Source organism: Cheilinus undulatus, linkage group 21, assembly GCF_018320785.1.
Source record: "Cheilinus undulatus linkage group 21, ASM1832078v1, whole genome shotgun sequence".
In the NCBI taxonomy this organism is placed as follows: domain Eukaryota; kingdom Metazoa; phylum Chordata; class Actinopteri; order Labriformes; family Labridae; genus Cheilinus; species Cheilinus undulatus.
The window spans coordinates 350,975-371,178 of NC_054885.1; the positions used below are offsets into that span (position 1 = coordinate 350,975).

The 20,204-nt window shown below is 39.4% G+C and overlaps 1 protein-coding gene across 1 annotated transcript in view; it reads left to right on the plus strand.

The window, feature by feature from the left end:
* Positions 1-1,283: 1,283 nt before the first annotated feature.
* The window catches only part of LOC121503432 (forkhead box protein K2-like), a 30,756-nt gene continuing 11,835 nt past the window's right edge, over positions 1,284-20,204 (plus strand). The window contains exons 1-2 of the mRNA XM_041777846.1: positions 1,284-1,812; positions 19,723-19,917. Of these exons, the coding sequence (XP_041633780.1) occupies positions 1,517-1,812; positions 19,723-19,917 (491 nt within the window). The 5' untranslated portion in view covers positions 1,284-1,516. The remainder of the gene's footprint in view (positions 1,813-19,722; positions 19,918-20,204) is intronic.

The window sequence follows — 20,204 nt, forward strand, 5'->3', positions numbered from 1 at the left end:
TTGGGGGTCCCTGGTCTCTGGAACCTTTATTTTGGGGGTCCCCGGTCTCTGGCACCTTTATTTTGGGGGTCCCCGGTCTCTGGCACCTTTATTTTGGGGGTCCCCGGTCTCTGGAACCTTTATTTTGGGGGTCCTTGGTCTCTGGAACCTTTATTTTGGGGGTCCTTGGTCTCTGGAACCTTTATTTTGGGGGTCGCGGGCTGAAAAGGTTGAGAACCACTGCTTTAGAAAACGACATGCTGTTTGGCAATAATTTCCACCTCTGCCTCACAAAGGGACAGAAACGGTTGATTTAGAGTAATTTATATAATAGATATACAGTCTGAAACTGGTGCCTGAAGAAGCTTCCAGAAAAACGGAGTTCATGAGAATACAGAAAAAAACAAATTCAGTACGATGTTAAGTAGAACTCTTTATCATGCACTGTGTTCATTAGCTGACTGATCTTATTTTATTCTTATGTCATTCATAAAGAATATGCCTAAACAGGCTTAAACACGTTAACACAAAGACTACAGACTAAAGTAGACGCTTCATAGAATAATACTAAACCATCCTGATGATTTTAAAGCCTTCTGCTAGAACAGAGGCCGACCCATGGACGTGAACAACCACTCCATCATGTCTTCATCATTATTCCAGAATATTTCAGTATTTTTAACAAGCACCATGTTCATCATAGCTGATCTTAACTCATCATTAACGGACAAAAGAAAATCAGATTCCTTCTCCACTTCTGAATCCCAGCGTTCACACAGCCCCAGCTCTCTGAGGTGTTATCAATAAAGTCACTTTGGTTCAAGAATGAAATTGTCATGTTTTGATTTGCAGTGTTAATGTATTTGTTATCTTTTACCATAAAACTCAGAGGGAAAATCATTTTAACCAATCTGAAAGATTCTGGGTTGAAGCCCCTCCCCCCGCCTCACATTTGACCCGGTAAAGAGCGTTATGCTTTACATAGACAGATGACCTAACCGTACATTAATATATTAATAAATTCTGTTTTTTAAATAAAATCACATTCCTGATTTAAAATGAAATAATACTGACTGAAAATCTATTTAGAATCCAGAACCGCCGTTTGTCATTCCTGACTTGGTCCAAATGATCCGGATCACTAAAATGATCCGAACTCCCCTCCACTAGCATATGCGCGTATTACTCCCCACCAACCGACCTTGTATGTGTCCTCGGATTAATTCTCTCCTGTGATTGGCTGCTCTAACTGGGCTGCATCAGCTCCCTCTATTGTGATTGGCTGAGCCCGCTGTCATTTAAACTCTCCCCGCCTCCTGCCCGCTTGGTTGTATCCCTCCGCTCTCCTTTCTCTCGGCGGTGGGTCGGAGCCGCTGTCCTGGCCTCGCATGTTCCCCTCTAGATCCCTGATCTGGATTTGATGCCCCTCTTCTAGACCCGGCCCAGTCTCTCGCCTCCTTCGGGCCTCTGTCGGACCGCCAGCTCTCCGCTGTCCTATCTCCCCTCGTTTCCGTCGTCTGGAGCTTCTAACCCGAACATGGCCGTGGTGAGCGGACCGTCGGGGCCGGCTGTAGCCCGGCTGGAGGGCCGTGAATTCGAATACATGATGAAAAAGCGCTCGGTGACCATCGGCCGGAACTCTTCCCAGGGCTCCGTGGACGTGAGCATGGGCCACTCCAGCTTCATCTCCCGGAGGCACCTGGAGATCTTCACGGCCAGCGACGACGGCTCCGGCAGCGGGGACTTCTACCTGCGGTGTCTGGGTAAAAACGGGGTGTTCGTGGACGGAGTCTTCCTGAGACGGGGGGCCCCTCCTCTGCAGCTCCCACGGATGTGAGTACCATGTGGAGGCTAGCCCTGGTAGCCGGGCGGCTAAGGGGAAGGACGGGGGTTAGGGGGGCCGTGGGAGTCTGGAGGACCACGTGTTTAGCCTGTTAGCCGTAGTCCTGATCCTGGTCTCAGAGCCGTTTTTCTTTGTTGACATGTTAGTCCGTAACCCGGTCAGAGAGAGTCCTGGTCCAGGTCTACAGACTGGGCTTGGGTTAGCGTTAGCAGCATACCAGAGGGTCTAGCCCAGACCGCCGTGGCTCGGATTAACGGAAACCTTTATTTAATTGTGTTAATATTTAATGTTGCTGGTGAAAACCGGGCTAAGCCGCCAGAAACCTCCAGAATAGCGCCGTAAACACGAACCAGCGCTAGGTAGCACGTAGCTTAGCCTAGCCTCCCCATGCTAGTGGATGGAGATCCTCCAGACCCCTAAACGTAAACAAACCAGTCCGTCCCCGCCCTGCAGACTCCCAGAGACCAGCCTCAGGGGCCTTTGGCCCCCATTCAGACCAGGACCAGTCAGGACAGCTAGTCTGTTTACAAAACAGTGCTGTAACTACCACAGTTTGGCACGGTTTCTGTCCTAACCTGGATTTAGATCCGTGTTAGAGGTCTGCTAAATGATCCAGGCCATCTTTAGCCTGGTTTCTGTCCTAACCTGGATTTAGATCCGTGTTAGAGGTCTGCTAAATGAACCAGGCCATCTTTAGCCTGGTTTCTGTCCTAACCTGGATTTAGATCCGTGTTAGAGGTCTGCTAAATGAACCAGGCCATCTTTAGCCTGGTTTCTGTCCTAACCTGGATTTAGATCCGTGTTAGAGGTCTGCTAAATGATCCAGGCCATCTTTAGCCTGGTTTCTGTCCTAACCTGGATTTAGATCCGTGTTAGAGGTCTGCTAAATGAACCAGGCCATCTTTAGCCTGGTTTGTGTCCTAACCTGGATTTAGATCCGTGTTAGAGGTCTGCTAAATGAACCAGGCCATCTTTAGCCTGGTTTCTGTCCTAACCTGGATTTAGATCCGTGTTAGAGGTCTGCTAAATGATCCAGGCCATCTTTAGCCTGGTTTCTGTCCTAACCTGGATTTAGATCCGTGTTAGAGGTCTGCTAAATGAACCAGGCCATCTTTAGCCTGGTTTCTGTCCTAACCTGGATTTAGATCCGTGTTAGAGGTCTGCTAAATGAACCAGGCCATCTTTAGCCTGGTTTCTGTCCTAACCTGGATTTAGATCCGTGTTAGAGGTCTGCTAAATGAACCAGGCCATCTTTAGCCTGGTTTCTGTCCTAACCTGGATTTAGATCCGTGTTAGAGGTCTGCTAAATGATCCAGGCCATCTTTAGCCTGGTTTCTGTCCTAACCTGGATTTAGATCCGTGTTAGAGGTCTGATAAATGATCCAGGCCATCTTTAGCCTGGTTTCTGTCCTAACCTGGATTTAGATCCGTGTTAGAGGTCTGCTAAATGAACCAGGCCATCTTTAGCCTGGTTTGTGTCCTAACCTGGATTTAGATCCGTGTTAGAGGTCTGCTAAATGAACCAGGCCATCTTTAGCCTGGTTTCTGTCCTAACCTGGATTTAGATCAGTGTTAGAGGTCTGCTAAATGATCCAGGCCATCTTTAGCCTGGTTTCTGTCCTAACCTGGATTTAGATCCGTGTTAGAGGTCTGCTAAATGAACCAGGCCATCTTTAGCCTGGTTTCTGTCCTAACCCTGGATTTAGATCCATGTTAGAGGTCTGCTAAATGAACCAGGCCATCTTTAGCCTGGTTTCTGTCCTAACCCTGGATTTAGATCCATGTTAGAGGTCTGCTAAATGATCCAGGCCATCTTTAGCCTGGTTTCTGTCCTAACCCTGGATTTAGATCCATGTTAGAGGTCTGCTAAATGAACCAGGCCATCTTTAGCCTGGTTTCTGTCCTAACCCTGGATTTAGATCCGTGTTAGAGGTCTGCTAAATGAACCAGGCCATCTTTAGCCTGGTTTCTGTCCTAACCCTGGATTTAGATCCGTGTTAGAGGTCTGCTAAATGATCCAGGCCATCTTTAGCCTGGTTTCTGTCCTAACCTGGATTTAGATCCGTGTTAGAGGTCTGCTAAATGATCCAGGCCATCTTTAGCCTGGTTTCTGTCCTAACCTGGATTTAGATCCATGTTAGAGGTCTGATTCATGAACCAGGCCATCTTTAGCCTGGTTTCTGTCCTAACCTGGATTTAGATCCATGTTAGAGGTCTGCTAAATGAACCAGGCCATCTTTAGCCTGGTTTCTGTCCTAACCTGGATTTAGATCCGTGTTAGAGGTCTGCTAAATGAACCAGGCCATCTTTAGCCTGGTTTCTGTCCTAACCTGGATTTAGATCCGTGTTAGAGGTCTGCTAAATGATCCAGGCCATCTTTAGCCTGGTTTCTGTCCTAACCTGGATTTAGATCCGTGTTAGAGGTCTGCTAAATGATCAAGGCCATCTTTAGCCTGGTTTCTGTCCTAACCTGGATGTAGATCCATGTTAGAGGTCTGCTAAATGAACCAGGCCATCTTTAGCCTGGTTTCTGTCCTAACCCTGGATTTAGATCCGTGTTAGAGGTCTGATAAATGATCCAGGCCATCTTTAGCCTGGTTTCTGTCCTAACCTGGATTTAGATCCGTGTTAGAGGTCTGATAAATGATCAAGGCCATCTTTAGCCTGGTTTCTGTCCTAACCTGGATTTAGATCCGTGTTAGAGGTCTGCTAAATGATCCAGGCCATCTTTAGCCTGGTTTCTGTCCTAACCTGGATTTAGATCCGTGTTAGAGGTCTGCTAAATGATCCAGGCCATCTTTAGCCTGGTTTCTGTCCTAACCTGGATTTAGATCCGTGTTAGAGGTCTGCTAAATGATCCAGGCCATCTTTAGCCTGGTTTCTGTCCCAACCTGGATTTAGATCCATGTTAGAGGTCTGATTCATGAACCAGGCCATCTTTAGCCTGGTTTCTGTCCTAACCTGGATTTAGATCCGTGTTAGAGGTCTGATAAATGAACCAGGCCATCTTTAGCCTGGTTTCTGTCCTAACCTGGATGTAGATCCGTGTTAGAGGTCTGCTAAATGAACCAGGCCATCTTTAGCCTGGTTTCTGTCCTAACCTGGATTTAGATCCGTGTTAGAGGTCTGCTAAATGATCCAGGCCATCTTTAGCCTGGTTTCTGTCCTAACCTGGATTTAGATCCGTGTTAGAGGTCTGATAAATGATCAAGGCCATCTTTAGCCTGGTTTCTGTCCTAACCTGGATGTAGATCCGTGTTAGAGGTCTGCTAAATGATCAAGGTCATCTTTAGCCTGGTTTCTGTCCTAACCTGGATTTAGATCCATGTTAGAGGTCTGATTCATGAACCAGGCCATCTTTAGCCTGGTTTCTGTCCTAACCTGGATTTAGATCCGTGTTAGAGGTCTGCTAAATGAACCAGGCCATCTTTAGCCTGGTTTCTGTCCTAACCTGGATTTAGATCCATGTTAGAGGTCTGCTAAATGATCCAGGCCATCTTTAGCCTGGTTTCTGTCCCAACCTGGATTTAGATCCATGTTAGAGGTCTGATTCATGAACCAGGCCATCTTTAGCCTGGTTTCTGTCCTAACCTGGATTTAGATCCATGTTAGAGGTCTGCTAAATGATCCAGGCCATCTTTAGCCTGGTTTCTGTCCTAACCTGGATTTAGATCCATGTTAGAGGTCTGCTAAATGATCCAGGCCATCTTTAGCCTGGTTTCTGTCCCAACCTGGATTTAGATCCATGTTAGAGGTCTGATTCATGAACCAGGCCATCTTTAGCCTGGTTTCTGTCCTAACCTGGATTTAGATCCGTGTTAGAGGTCTGCTAAATGAACCAGGCCATCTTTAGCCTGGTTTCTGTCCTAACCTGGATTTAGATCCATGTTAGAGGTCTGCTAAATGATCCAGGCCATCTTGAGCCTGGTTTCTGTCCCAACCTGGATTTAGATCCATGTTAGAGGTCTGATTCATGAACCAGGCCATCTTTAGCCTGGTTTCTGTCCTAACCTGGATTTAGATCCATGTTAGAGGTCTGCTAAATGATCCAGGCCATCTTTAGCCTGGTTTCTGTCCTAACCTGGATTTAGATCCATGTTAGAGGTCTGCTAAATGATCCAGGCCATCTTTAGCCTGGTTTCTGTCCCAACCTGGATTTAGATCCATGTTAGAGGTCTGATTCATGAACCAGGCCATCTTTAGCCTGGTTTCTGTCCTAACCTGGATTTAGATCCATGTTAGAGGTCTGCTAAATGATCCAGGCCATCTTTAGCCTGGTTTCTGTCCTAACCTGGATTTAGATCCATGTTAGAGGTCTGATTCATGTACCAGGCCATCTTTAACCTGGTTTCTGTCCTAACCTGGATTTAGATCCGTGTTAGAGGTCTGCTAAATGAACCAGGCCATCTTTAGCCTGGTTTCTGTCTTAACCTGGATTTAGATCCGTGTTAGAGGTCTGCTAAATGATCCAGGCCATCTTTAGCCTGGTTTCTGTCCTAACCTGGATGTAGATCCGTGTTAGAGGTCTGCTAAATGAACCAGGCCATCTTTAGCCTGGTTTCTGTCCTAACCTGGATGTAGATCCGTGTTAGAGGTCTGCTAAATGATCCAGGCCATCTTTAGCCTGGTTTCTGTCCCAACCTGGATTTAGATCCATGTTAGAGGTCTGATTCATGAACCAGGCCATCTTTAGCCTAGTTTCTGTCCTAACCTGGATTTAGATCCGTGTTAGAGGTCTGCTAAATGATCCAGGCCATCTTTAGCCTGGTTTCTGTCCTTACCTGGATGTAGATCCGTGTTAGAGGTCTGCTAAATGAACCAGGCCATCTTTAGCCTGGTTTCTGTCCTAACCTGGATTTAGATCCATGTTAGAGGTCTGCTAAATGATCCAGGCCATCTTTAGCCTGGTTTCTGTCCTAACCTGGATTTAGATCCGTGTTAGAGGTCTGCTAAATGATCCAGGCCATCTTTAGCCTGGTTTCTGTCCTAACCTGGATGTAGATCCGTGTTAGAGGTCTGCTAAATGAACCAGGCCATCTTTAGCCTGGTTTCTGTCCTAACCTGGATTTAGATCCGTGTTAGAGGTCTGCTAAATGATCCAGGCCATCTTTAGCCTGGTTTCTGTCCTAACCCTGGATTTAGATCCGTGTTAGAGGTCTTCTAAATGATCCAGGCCATCTTTAGCCTGGTTTCTGTCCTAACCTGGATTTAGATCCGTGTTAGAGGTCTGCTAAATGATCCAGGCCATCTTTAGCCTGGTTTCTGTCCTAACCTGGATTTAGATCCGTGTTAGAGGTCTGATTCATGAACCAGGCCATCTTTAGCCTGGTTTCTGTCCTAACCTGGATTTAGATCCGTGTTAGAGGTCTGCTAAATGATCCAGGCCATCTTTAGCCTGGTTTCTGTCCTAACCTGGATTTAGATCCATGTTAGAGGTCTGATTCATGAACCAGGCCATCTTTAGCCTGTTTTCTGTCCTAACCTGGATTTAGATCCGTGTTAGAGGTCTGATTCATGAACCAGGCCATCTTTAGCCTGGTTTCTGTCCTAACCTGGATTTAGATCCGTGTTAGAGGTCTGATTCATGAACCAGGCCATCTTTAGCCTGGTTTCTGTCCTAACCTGGATTTAGATCCGTGTTAGAGGTCTGCTAAATGATCCAGGCCATCTTTAGCCTGGTTTCTGTCCTAACCTGGATTTAGATCCGTGTTAGAGGTCTGCTAAATGATCCAGGCCATCTTTAGCCTGGTTTCTGTCCTAACCTGGATGTAGATCCGTGTTAGAGGTCTGCTAAATGATCCAGGCCATCTTTAGCCTGGTTTCTGTCCTAACCTGGATTTAGATCCGTGTTAGAGGTCTGATTCATTATCATTAGATGATTCCTCAGAAACCCTGACAGGAGGAGCCCAACCTGACTGATCACATGTTTATTTATTATCACAGCTCACAGGTGAAGGTCCTGTTATCATATATATGATAGAGCACCTTCATAGGCCAGTCAGAGCGTAACACAGGTTACAGTACATATTACAACCAAGGTCATGTGATCAACAGAGCTTAAACTCAGCAGACTGGCCAAAGTTTATAAAAACACTAACATATACTAACATGTGTAACCATGGAAACGGGCAGATAGATGCTTCCAGAGGTAAACATATAAACATGAGTGCAGATGTAAACAACATATTTATATAAACATGAGTGCAGATGTAAACAACAGATTTATATAAACATGAGTGTAGATGTAAACAACAGATTTATATAAACATGAGTGTAGATGTAAACAACATATTTATATAAACATGAGTGTAGATGTAAACAACATATTTATATAAACATGAGTGCAGATGTAAACAACATATTTATATAAACATGAGTGCAGATGTAAACAACATATTTATATAAACATGAGTGCAGATGTAAACAACATATTTATATAAACATGAGTGCAGATGTAAACAACATATTTATATAAACATGAGTGCAGATGTAAACAACATATTTATATAAACATGAGTGCAGATGTAAACAACAGATTTATATAAACATGAGTGCAGATGTAAACATATTTATATAAACATGAGTGCAGATGTAAACATATTTATATAAACATGAGTGCAGATGTAAACAACATATTTATATAAACATGAGTGCAGATGTAAACATATTTATATAAACATGAGTGCAGATGTAAACATATTTATATAAACATGAGTGCAGATGTAAACATATTTATATAAACATGAGTGCAGATGTAAACATATTTATATAAACATGAGTGCAGATGTAAACAACATATTTATATAAACATGAGTGCAGATGTAAACAACATATTTATATAAACATGAGTGCAGATGTAAACAACATATTTATATAAACATGAGTGCAGATGTAAACAACATATTTATATAAACATGAGTGCAGATGTAAACATATTTATATAAACATGAGTGCAGATGTAAACAACATATTTATATAAACATGAGTGCAGATGTAAACATATTTATATAAACATGAGTGCAGATGTAAACATATTTATATAAACATGAGTGCAGATGTAAACAACAGATTTATATAAACATGAGTGCAGATGTAAACAACATATTTATATAAACATGAGTGCAGATGTAAACAACATATTTATATAAACATGAGTGCAGATGTAAACAACAGATTTATATAAACATGAGTGTAGATGTAAACAACATATTTATATAAACATGAGTGCAGATGTAAACATATTTATATAAACATGAGTGCAGATGTAAACAACATATTTATATAAACATGAGTGCAGATGTAAACAACATATTTATATAAACATGAGTGCAGATGTAAACATATTTATATAAACATGAGTGCAGATGTAAACAACATATTTATATAAACATGAGTGCAGATGTAAACAACAGATTTATATAAACATGAGTGCAGATGTAAACAACATATTTATATAAACATGAGTGTAGATGTAAACAACATATTTATATAAACATGAGTGCAGATGTAAACAACAGATTTATATAAACATGAGTGCAGATGTAAACAACATATTTATATAAACATGAGTGCAGATGTAAACAACAGATTTATATAAACATGAGTGCAGATGTAAACAACATATTTATATAAACATGAGTGCAGATGTAAACAACATATTTATATAAACATGAGTGCAGATGTAAACAACATATTTATATAAACATGAGTGTAGATGTAAACAACATATTTATATAAACATGAGTGCAGATGTAAACAACAGATTTATATAAACATGAGTGCAGATGTAAACAACATATTTATATAAACATGAGTGCAGATGTAAACAACAGATTTATATAAACATGAGTGCAGATGTAAACAACAGATTTATATAAACATGAGTGCAGATGTAAACAACAGATTTATATAAACATGAGTGCAGATGTAAACAACAGATTTATATAAACATGAGTGCAGATGTAAACAACATATTTATATAAACATGAGTGCAGATGTAAACAACATATTTATATAAACATGAGTGCAGATGTAAACATATTTATATAAACATGAGTGCAGATGTAAACATATTTATATTAACACGAGTGTAGATGTAAACAACATATTTATATAAATATGAGTGCAGATGTAAACATATTTATATTAACATGAGTGTAGATGTAAACAGATTTATATTAACATGAGTGTAGATGTAAACAACATATTTATATAAACATGAGTGCAGATGTAAACATATTTATATAAACATGAGTGTAGATGTAAACATATTTATATAAACATGAGTGCAGATGTAAACATATTTATATAAACATGAGTGCAGATGTAAACATATTTATATAAACATGAGTGCAGATGTAAACATATTTATATAAACATGAGTGCAGATGTAAACAACATATTTATATAAACATGAGTGCAGATGTAAACAACATATTTATATAAACATGAGTGCAGATGTAAACATATTTATATAAACATGAGTGCAGATGTAAACAACATATTTATATAAACATGAGTGCAGATGTAAACAACATATTTATATAAACATGAGTGTAGATGTAAACAACAGATTTATATAAACATGAGTGCAGATGTAAACATATTTATATAAACATGAGTGTAGATGTAAACAACATATTTATATAAACATGAGTGCAGATGTAAACAACATATTTATATAAACATGAGTGTAGATGTAAACAACATATTTATATAAACATGAGTGCAGATGTAAACAACATATTTATATAAACATGAGTGCAGATGTAAACAACATATTTATATAAACATGAGTGCAGATGTAAACAACAGATTTATATAAACATGAGTGCAGATGTAAACAACATATTTATATAAACATGAGTGCAGATGTAAACAACATATTTATATAATCATGAGTGCAGATGGAAACAACATATTTATATAAACATGAGTGTAGATGTAAACAACATATTTATATAATCATGAGTGCAGATGTAAACATATACGTAGATATTTGTAAACTTTTTTATACACGCGCTCTGCTCTGATAAATAATCTTAAAAAAGCAGGATAAACAGTAACAATTGTTATTGAGACAATTAAAGTTTTAGATTAAAAATAATAAAAATATTATTGATCTCAGAGATCTGGAGACGCAGAGCTGATAAATTCAGACATGTGACATAACTGTTCACTCAAACGTCACAGTAACCAGGACTATTCTGACCTTTGACCCCAGTAGAGAGCAAACATAATCATTATTTACTAAAGTTAAGAATCATAACACTTAAATACAGATGTCAAAAATATCAATAATAGTAACATTTAAATATTTCCACATGTGCAGATGAACTTATGGAAGAATCCCTGTATTTATGAATAATAATTATCATGGAGAGAAGAAGAAAATATGGCCGACTGTAGAAATGTGACGTCTCTGCTAGAATAAACAGGTTCACATCCACATTAATGCACATCTACATGTATTTATATAAAAGGCCTTAAACATGGATCTGACATGTACATACATGCAAACACAGGGTTAAAACAAATATAGAAGTATTTATGTAATAATATAAAGAAATTTAATAATAAAACAATACAAAAAAACCTCTTAGAGCCAATAGAGCTGAACGATTTTGGAAAATAATCTATTTGTGATTTGATAAGCGATTATTCCCGAACTTTCTTTTATTCCTAAACAGTCCTTTAAAAGTGTCTAATCCTGATGATTTTGACTTGTATTGCAGATTTGATATGAATTGTTGCATTGAAGGTTTTTGTTATTCGTATATTTGATAAGAAAAAAGCAAAAAAATGAAAATTAGGAATTTTTTGTAGACTATTCTAAAAAAATGGCATCTGAATGATTGCATGATATGTGTAACACCTTTGCTGCAAAAACAACTTTTAAACGGATATTCTAAATTTCAGGTCGTAGAACTATCGCACCTTTAGTCATTAGAAAATTGCAGCAGGCCTTTTTGTGATTTAATCTAATGTTGGTTTAGCTGCTCAGCCCTAGTAGCCAAAATAAACCGCTGAAACCTTTCCCACCTCTCAGTAATACGGGAGTTCTGTTTTGCAAGTGTCTTATTTTTAAAAATGCTTTAATTAATAACAAATCTACCAACCAGTTAAACATTTTCACAGTTTTTATAAGTTTTTGGAGTGAAAGCTCACAAACATGAAGGATTTATGTTTATCTGCTTAACTTAGCCTGAGTATGTGAGTCTGACTCTGCCACAGAGATGGACATTTTCACCTCTCTCTTTTTAAAGCAGCTTTGTTCATTTAGATTGAGGTGTTTTTATTCGGGCTGGGCAAATTAGATACAGCCTGCTGCAATTTTCAAATCGCAGACAGTGCAGTATTTCTTTAACCTGAAATTTGTGGCACAATGCCTTTTTTTTTTCTTTTTTTTTGCAGCAGAGAATTGATTTTTTTACATTTCATACAATAATTTTAGTGGCATATTTTTAGATTCGAAAAAATCAAATTTTCTTCCTTTTTGTATGTTTTCTTGTTAAATATGAGAGTTATATTAAAATGATCACTCCCTTTAATACAACAATTCATATCAAATCTGCAAAATGAGTTGAAATCATCACAGTTACATATTTTTTCAAAATTGTCCAGCCCTAGTTTAATCAAATAAAAGTGTTAATTACAGCATAGAAGGGATTTTTCCTTTTTTTTAAATACATGAGATGAGTGACTTAAGAAATAATCGCATATTGAATTGGATAAAAACATCACAATTAGAGTCTTTTCCCAAATCGTTCAGCCCTAGTTTTTATGCAGGATATTAGATCTGCAGATGTGCTTTTTCTGATGTGCTGCTGTCTCCAAACCTGTTCTAGCTGACACTGATCTATCACTGTTTCATGATGAAGAACAGCTGAGAGAGGCTGAGCCAATCAGAGCAGAGAGAGGAAGTAGACAGTCTGGTGGTAGTTTTACATTCAGGGCTGATTTATGGGCTGTAATTGTTCCTCTGCTGATACCATCACCTGTCCCTACTTTTCTGAAACGTGCCAGTGTTTAGCGTTTGTTGGTTGAAACCATGATGAACTTTATGATCCTGAGTAGAAAACTGTATCACTGAGGTATAAATCTTTGGGCATCTATATTCTAGTAAATGATTTTAAAGCAGCAGCAGACGACACTGAAGCAGCAAATGCACCGTCTGAGGAGCGCCATCATTTTAGTGTTTTTCTGCATAAATGTGAATAAATAATAAAGGTGGTCCAGTTCTGTTTACAGGCTAAAAGCATTAGCAGACGTGTAGTTATTAGCTGTTTCCATGATCTCAATCATGGCTAAAATGATTCATCGACAGTATAAACTCACTAATCTGGAGAGAGTTCGTGCCGTACTCGAGCACGGTAGGAAACAGTGTGGCACGTGCAGATATTTTTACCAATAAGCAGTCAGCTTTATATTTAATGTTTAACATGGCCTATATTGAGTGTAATGACCCTTTATTTTAACAACAATCAGACAAACACAATAGCTTCAGACTAGAGGTTTTGTTATGTTTGCAAGGGTGAAATTTCTGCTTGTTTCAGGTCATCAAAACTGTCAGATTTCCTGAATTAAAAGTAATAATACGCCATTTTGAGCTCATATTTGCTCCTAAACATCCTGTGAGGAAGTCAGAGTTAAAGTTTTCACTATTCTGTAATTTTCAACACAGAGTCTGCTAACATTTAGGAGTAAAGGGGTGTTTTTGGGTGTTTTAAAGCACCGTTTTAACCCCTTCTATCCTTTGTAATGCAGATGAACCCAGCAGACTTCCTCTGCCAACACAGGCCTAACTCTCTCTCTGCTATTGTGCAATCCTTCAACATGAAACCGCTTTTTTATGTGCACAAAGAAAAACTTGTTTTGACTTGATGCAACCTCTGCTCGCTGTGTTTTTCTCTGGAATCTCTTCTGCAGCTGTGCTGGATGTTTCCCTCTCTGTTAAATGAAGTTGTGCTCGAGTGTTAGCCTCTCTGTCAACATTCAGCAGAGCTTTTAATCGTGTGGACACAACCAGAGAGGAGCGAGGGGTTTCAGGTTCATTGATCGATCAGCTCTGCAGCCAATAAAGAGCTTTTAATCAGCCGCGGTCTTTCCTACATGCTCTAGCCTGAGCTCATATGCTTTACTGTAATCCTGGACTCCAGAGGACACCTCAGCGACCCTAACGGTCCCTGCGAGGAGCTAAAGAGCGACTCAGAGCCGGGGCCACGGGGGCCGGTCGGCTGGTATTCCAGGGATTCCTCTTTGGTGATGTAAACAGATCCAGCAGAGAGAAACAGCCGTCCCTCCCCCTCCATGTCCTCTCCCACACCCCACAAACCCTCTCCTGCTGCTCTTCCTGTCTTGCTGTCCTCTTTTGTTTACATTCTGTTTCTTTATCAGGGCGGGGGTGACGATGGAGTGAGAGTTTTCAGCACAACAAGCTTTGTTTGTTGTCAATCTCACAGCGTAGCAGCAGAGAAACTCTGCTCTTTTTGCTTTGTTTGGAGTGGAGAGAAGAGGTTTGAGTGAATACTGACTCATGAGAAGAGTTCTCAACAGCCCCAGGAAGCTTTCTCTATCATTTAACCCCCATTAAAACAGTCCAGTTTAAAAAAATTAAAGGGTTGTTCCACAGGTGGCGCTACAATGTGGACTTTTCTGAGCAGCAAGCTCATGTTATTTTAACAATAAAGAGAATGTTTCTTCATTTTAGCAGGAACGTTTCCTCACCAGACTACAGGGCAACTTTATGATTATTTAAACATCAGGGGAACAAGGAAATATATATTTAAGTATAAATGATAAAATCTGATATTTACAGCTGATGTAGACTGATATTTACAGCTGATGTAGACTGATGTTTATAGCTGATATAGACTGATGTTTATAGCTGATATAGACTGATATTTACAGCTGATGTAGACTGATATTTACAGCTGATGTAGACTGATATTTACAGCTGATGTAGACTGATATTTACAGCTGATATAGACTGATATTTACAGCTGATATAGACTGATATTTACAGCTGATGTAGACTGATATTTACAGCTGGTGTAGACTGATATTTACAGCTGATGTAGACTGATATTTACAGCTGATATAGACTGATATTTACAGCTGATATAGACTGATATATACAGCTGATGTAGACTGATATTTATAGCTGATATAGACTGATATTTACAGCTGATATAGACTGATATTTACAGCTGATATAGACTGATATTTACAGCTGATATAGACTGATATTTACAGCTGATATAGACTGATATTTACAGCTGATATAGACTGATATTTACAGCTGATGTAGACTGATATTTACAGCTGATGTAGACTGATATATACAGCTGATGTAGACTGATGTTTATAGCTGATGTAGACCGATATTTACAGCTGATATAGACTGATATAGACTGATATTTACAGCTGATGTAGACTGATATTCACACTTGATATAGACCGATATTTACAGCTGATATAGACCGATATTTACAGCTGATATAGACTGATATTTACAGTTGATATAGACTGATATAGACTGATATTTACAGCTGATATAGACTGATATTTACAGCTGATATAGACTGATATTTACAGTTGATGTAGACTGATATTTACAGCTGATGTAGACTGATATTTAAAGCTGATATAGACTGATATTTACAGCTGATGTAGACTGATATTTAAAGCTGATATAGACCGATATATACAGCTGATGTAGACTGATATTTAAAGCTGATATAGACTGATATTTACAGCTGATGTAGACTGATATTCACACTTGATATAGACCGATATTTACAGCTGATATAGACCGATATTTACAGCTGATATAGACTGATATTTACAGCTGATATAGACTGATATTTACAGCTGATGTAGACTGATATTTACAGCTGATGTAGACTGATATTTACAGCTGATATAGACTGATATTTACAGCTGATGTAGACTGATATTTACAGCTGATATAGACTGATATTTACAGTTGATGTAGACTGATATTTACAGCTGATGTAGACTGATATTTAAAGCTGATATAGACTGATATTTACAGCTGATGTAGACTGATATTTAAAGCTGATATAGACCGATATATACAGCTGATGTAGACTGATATTTACAGCTGATGTAGACTGATATTTAAAGCTGATATAGACTGATATTTACAGCTGATGTAGACTGATATTTAAAGCTGATATAGACCGATATATACAGCTGATGTAGACTGATATTTAAAGCTGATATAGACTGATATTTACAGCTGATGTAGACTGATATTCACACTTGATATAGACCGATATTTACAGCTGATATAGACCGATATTTACAGCTGATATAGACTGATATTTACAGCTGATATAGACTGATATTTACAGCTGATGTAGACTGATATTTACAGCTGATGTAGACTGATATTTACAGCTGATATAGACTGATATTTACAGCTGATGTAGACTGATATTTACAGCTGATATAGACTGATATTTACAGCTGATATAGACTGATATTTACAGCTGATGTAGACTGATATTTACAGCTGATATAGACTGATATTTACAGCTGATGTAGACCGATATTTACAGCTGATATAGACTGATATAGACTGATATTTACAGCTGATGTAGACTGATATTCACACTTGATATAGACCGATATTTACAGCTGATATAGACCGATATTTATAGCTGATATAGACTGATATTTACAGTTGATATAGACTGATATAGACTGATATTTACAGCTGATATAGACTGATATTTACAGTTGATATAGACTGATATTTACAGCTGATGTAGACTGATATTTAAAGCTGATATAGACTGATATTTACAGCTGATGTAGACTGATATTTAAAGCTGATATAGACCGATATATACAGCTGATGTAGACTGATATTTAAAGCTGATATAGACTGATATTTACAGCTGATGTAGACTGATATTCACACTTGATATAGACCGATATTTACAGCTGATATAGACCGATATTTACAGCTGATATAGACTGTTATTTACAGTTGATATAGACTGATATAGACTGATATTTACAGCTGATATAGACTGATATTTACAGTTGATATAGACTGATATTTACAGCTGATGTAGACTGATATTTAAAGCTGATATAGACCGATATTTACAGCTGATGTAGACTGATATTTACAGCTGATATAGGCTGATATAGACTGATATTTACAGCTGATGTAGACTGATATTTACAGCTGATATAGGCTGATATAGACTGATATTTACAGCTGATATAGACTGATATTTACAGCTGATGTAGACTGATATTTACAGCTGATGTAGACTGATATTTACAGCTGATATAGACTGATATTTACAGCTGATATAGACTGATATTTACAGCTGATGTAGACTGATATTTACAGCTGATGTAGACTGATATTTACAGCTGATGTAGACTGATATTTACAGCTGATGTAGACTGATATTTACAGCTGATATAGACTGATATTTACAGCTGATATAGACTGATATTTACAGCTGATGTAGACTGATATTTACAGCTGGTGTAGACTGATATTTACAGCTGATGTAGACTGATATTTACAGCTGATATAGACTGATATTTACAGCTGATATAGACTGATATATACAGCTGATGTAGACTGATATTTATAGCTGATATAGACTGATATTTACAGCTGATATAGACTGATATTTACAGCTGATATAGACTGTTATTTACAGTTGATATAGACTGATATAGACTGATATTTACAGCTGATATAGACTGATATTTACAGTTGATATAGACTGATATTTACAGCTGATGTAGACTGATATTTAAAGCTGATATAGACCGATATTTACAGCTGATGTAGACTGATATTTACAGCTGATATAGGCTGATATAGACTGATATTTACAGCTGATGTAGACTGATATTTACAGCTGATATAGGCTGATATAGACTGATATTTACAGCTGATATAGACTGATATTTACAGCTGATGTAGACTGATATTTAAAGCTGATATAGACTAATATTTACAGCATATGTAGACTGATATTTAAAGCTGATATAGACTGATATTTACAGCTGATATAGACTGATATTTACAGCTGATATCGGCCTGTATTTCAAGATGATATAAGCTGAGATTTTCAAAAGCTTTCGTCCTATATTAACAACTGTCATTTTCAGCAGAAATGCTTATATCTCTCAAAACTGATAATGAACTTTTGGCGCGCCGGTAGTCGAATGGTTTAGGCCACGCAATGTACGCAGGCAACCCGGGTCCGAATCTGGCCCGTGGCACTGTTTCCTGCATGTCTCTCCCCGCTCTCTTCCCTGTTTCCGACTCTATCCACTGTCCTATCAAATAACGGCAAAAATAAATCTTCAAAAGAAGAAACAAAACTGAACTTTTAACGCTCTGCCAATACTGATACCATGCTGATAATGTTGAGCATCCCTAATAAAATAATGACCATAATGGTTAGACTACAGCCGCCTGACTCTAGACCAGACTGCAGTGAGGTCAGTTAAAACTGAATTTTAACATTATAGTCCTCTGAGTGTACATACTAGATAACTTTGCTCCAACAGAGAGCTGGGTTTAGATGTCGTAGTTTTTTTTTCTTACTTTAACAAGCAGGACATCTAACCAACCTTGTTTTTACTGCATGTTTTAAAACCAGTCTTTTCCACATTGCTGTACCAGGAAGTTAGAAGGTGCTGAGAGCAGGAGCTGGCATGAAAATGTCCCTTCCTCGTAGCATCGGACACATTATTGCAGAGCCATGTGGACTCGCCAATGCAGAAGAGTGTCGTTCCTCTACAGGAAGATCCTAGCAGCACCACGCTGCAGACAAATGTTCAAACAAGGACTGTAAAGGTGCATTTTTAGCTGGCATGGCCCCCTTACTGAGTGTTTTTACATGAGGGTTGAACACATACACATAAAAATGTTCTGCAAACACACCCAGGTCTATGTGGGGAACACTGGCTGATATCCTGGGACAGGGACCGTGATGGAGCTCTACCTGCAGTCATATTTATATTCAGACATCCAGCGATGTTGGCTGACAGTGTGGTGACACACAGAGGACAGCCTACAGAACCAGAGCTGGTCTTCAATCATGTATAGATTCACTCTGATACCTTTGCTCCATATAAACCCCTCCGATGTTATTAAGGATACTCCGGGCTGTAGAGGGAAAACTCGGCCCCCTTCCTGAAGGGTGCTCCGAGGCCACATGCATAATGAACGCGTCTCTTCTCGCCAGCCTGGCTCCCGGAAGTGTTTCAGCCTCCTCCTGTGAGCGCCAAAGCTGATTGGAGCTGTAGGTGTCAGGGAAACAGTTCTGGCAGCAGATGCCCGCTCTGTGAGGGCCCAGTTAAAAAAAGTAAGAGCGGTGGCTGGCAGCGTTTAAATGAAAGCCAGCGAGTGTCCACGCCGTCTCCTGGGTGTCAGACTGTCTGATCCTGACCGGGGATTTAGAGCAGCTTCCTCTCTCCTCTTATCTGTTTGAGGTTTCCCAGGATGCCATCATTCATTAATGAGGATGTACCGAGCATGAGCCTGTTTTTATGAAATCCTGAAGGAGTTCAGTCATTAGAGGAATTTGCCCTGAAGCTCGCTGCCTTTCTGTTGGCGTAGTCCTCAAATTCCAGAGTCTGAAGTTTTTAATTCTGCTGAAAATCAGGGATCTGTTTGAGTGAGAAAGTCTGATATGAAGATCCACTGATATCTGCACATGTAGGACACAGCTGCACCAGATCATCCTGATCCTCTGTAGTCTGCTGTCTAGCTCAGAATCATCAGTGATAAATCCTCCACTCTCTGAGTCTACCTACCTTTTAAATGTGATGTTTCCACATCTATGCTTTTTTTTAACCCTGTGTTGTTTTTCTGTCTGGTTCTTCAGGTGCACGTTCAGGTTCCCCAGCACCAACATAAAGATCACGTTCACGGCCCTGTCCAGCGGGAAGAAGGCCAAGCGCGAGGCTCCGGAGTCCCCAGTGAAACCAGTGCAGCCGCAGATCTCCCCGCTGACCATCAACATTCCCGACAACATCGCCCACCTCATGAGCCCGCTGCCGTCGCCGACCGGCACCATCAGGTACTTAACACAGCACATTTTTACGTCTTATATTCTTAATGAGGCAGTGTGGTACTCTTAGAGCCAGTGATAAACTACAGCAGAGTCCTTTACCGTCTAATGGACCTGTTTAACACAGGGGTTAACCACTAAACCAGAAACATGAGCCAACAACCTGAGCTAGCTCTGATCCCAAACCACCAGCATCCAGGACAGGGTCTGTGGCTTTGGCTGGTACTGTTTTAACAGCAGTGACTGCCATCTTTATCTCTAAAGGCAAGGCTGGAATGTTGTTTAAATATTAAAGG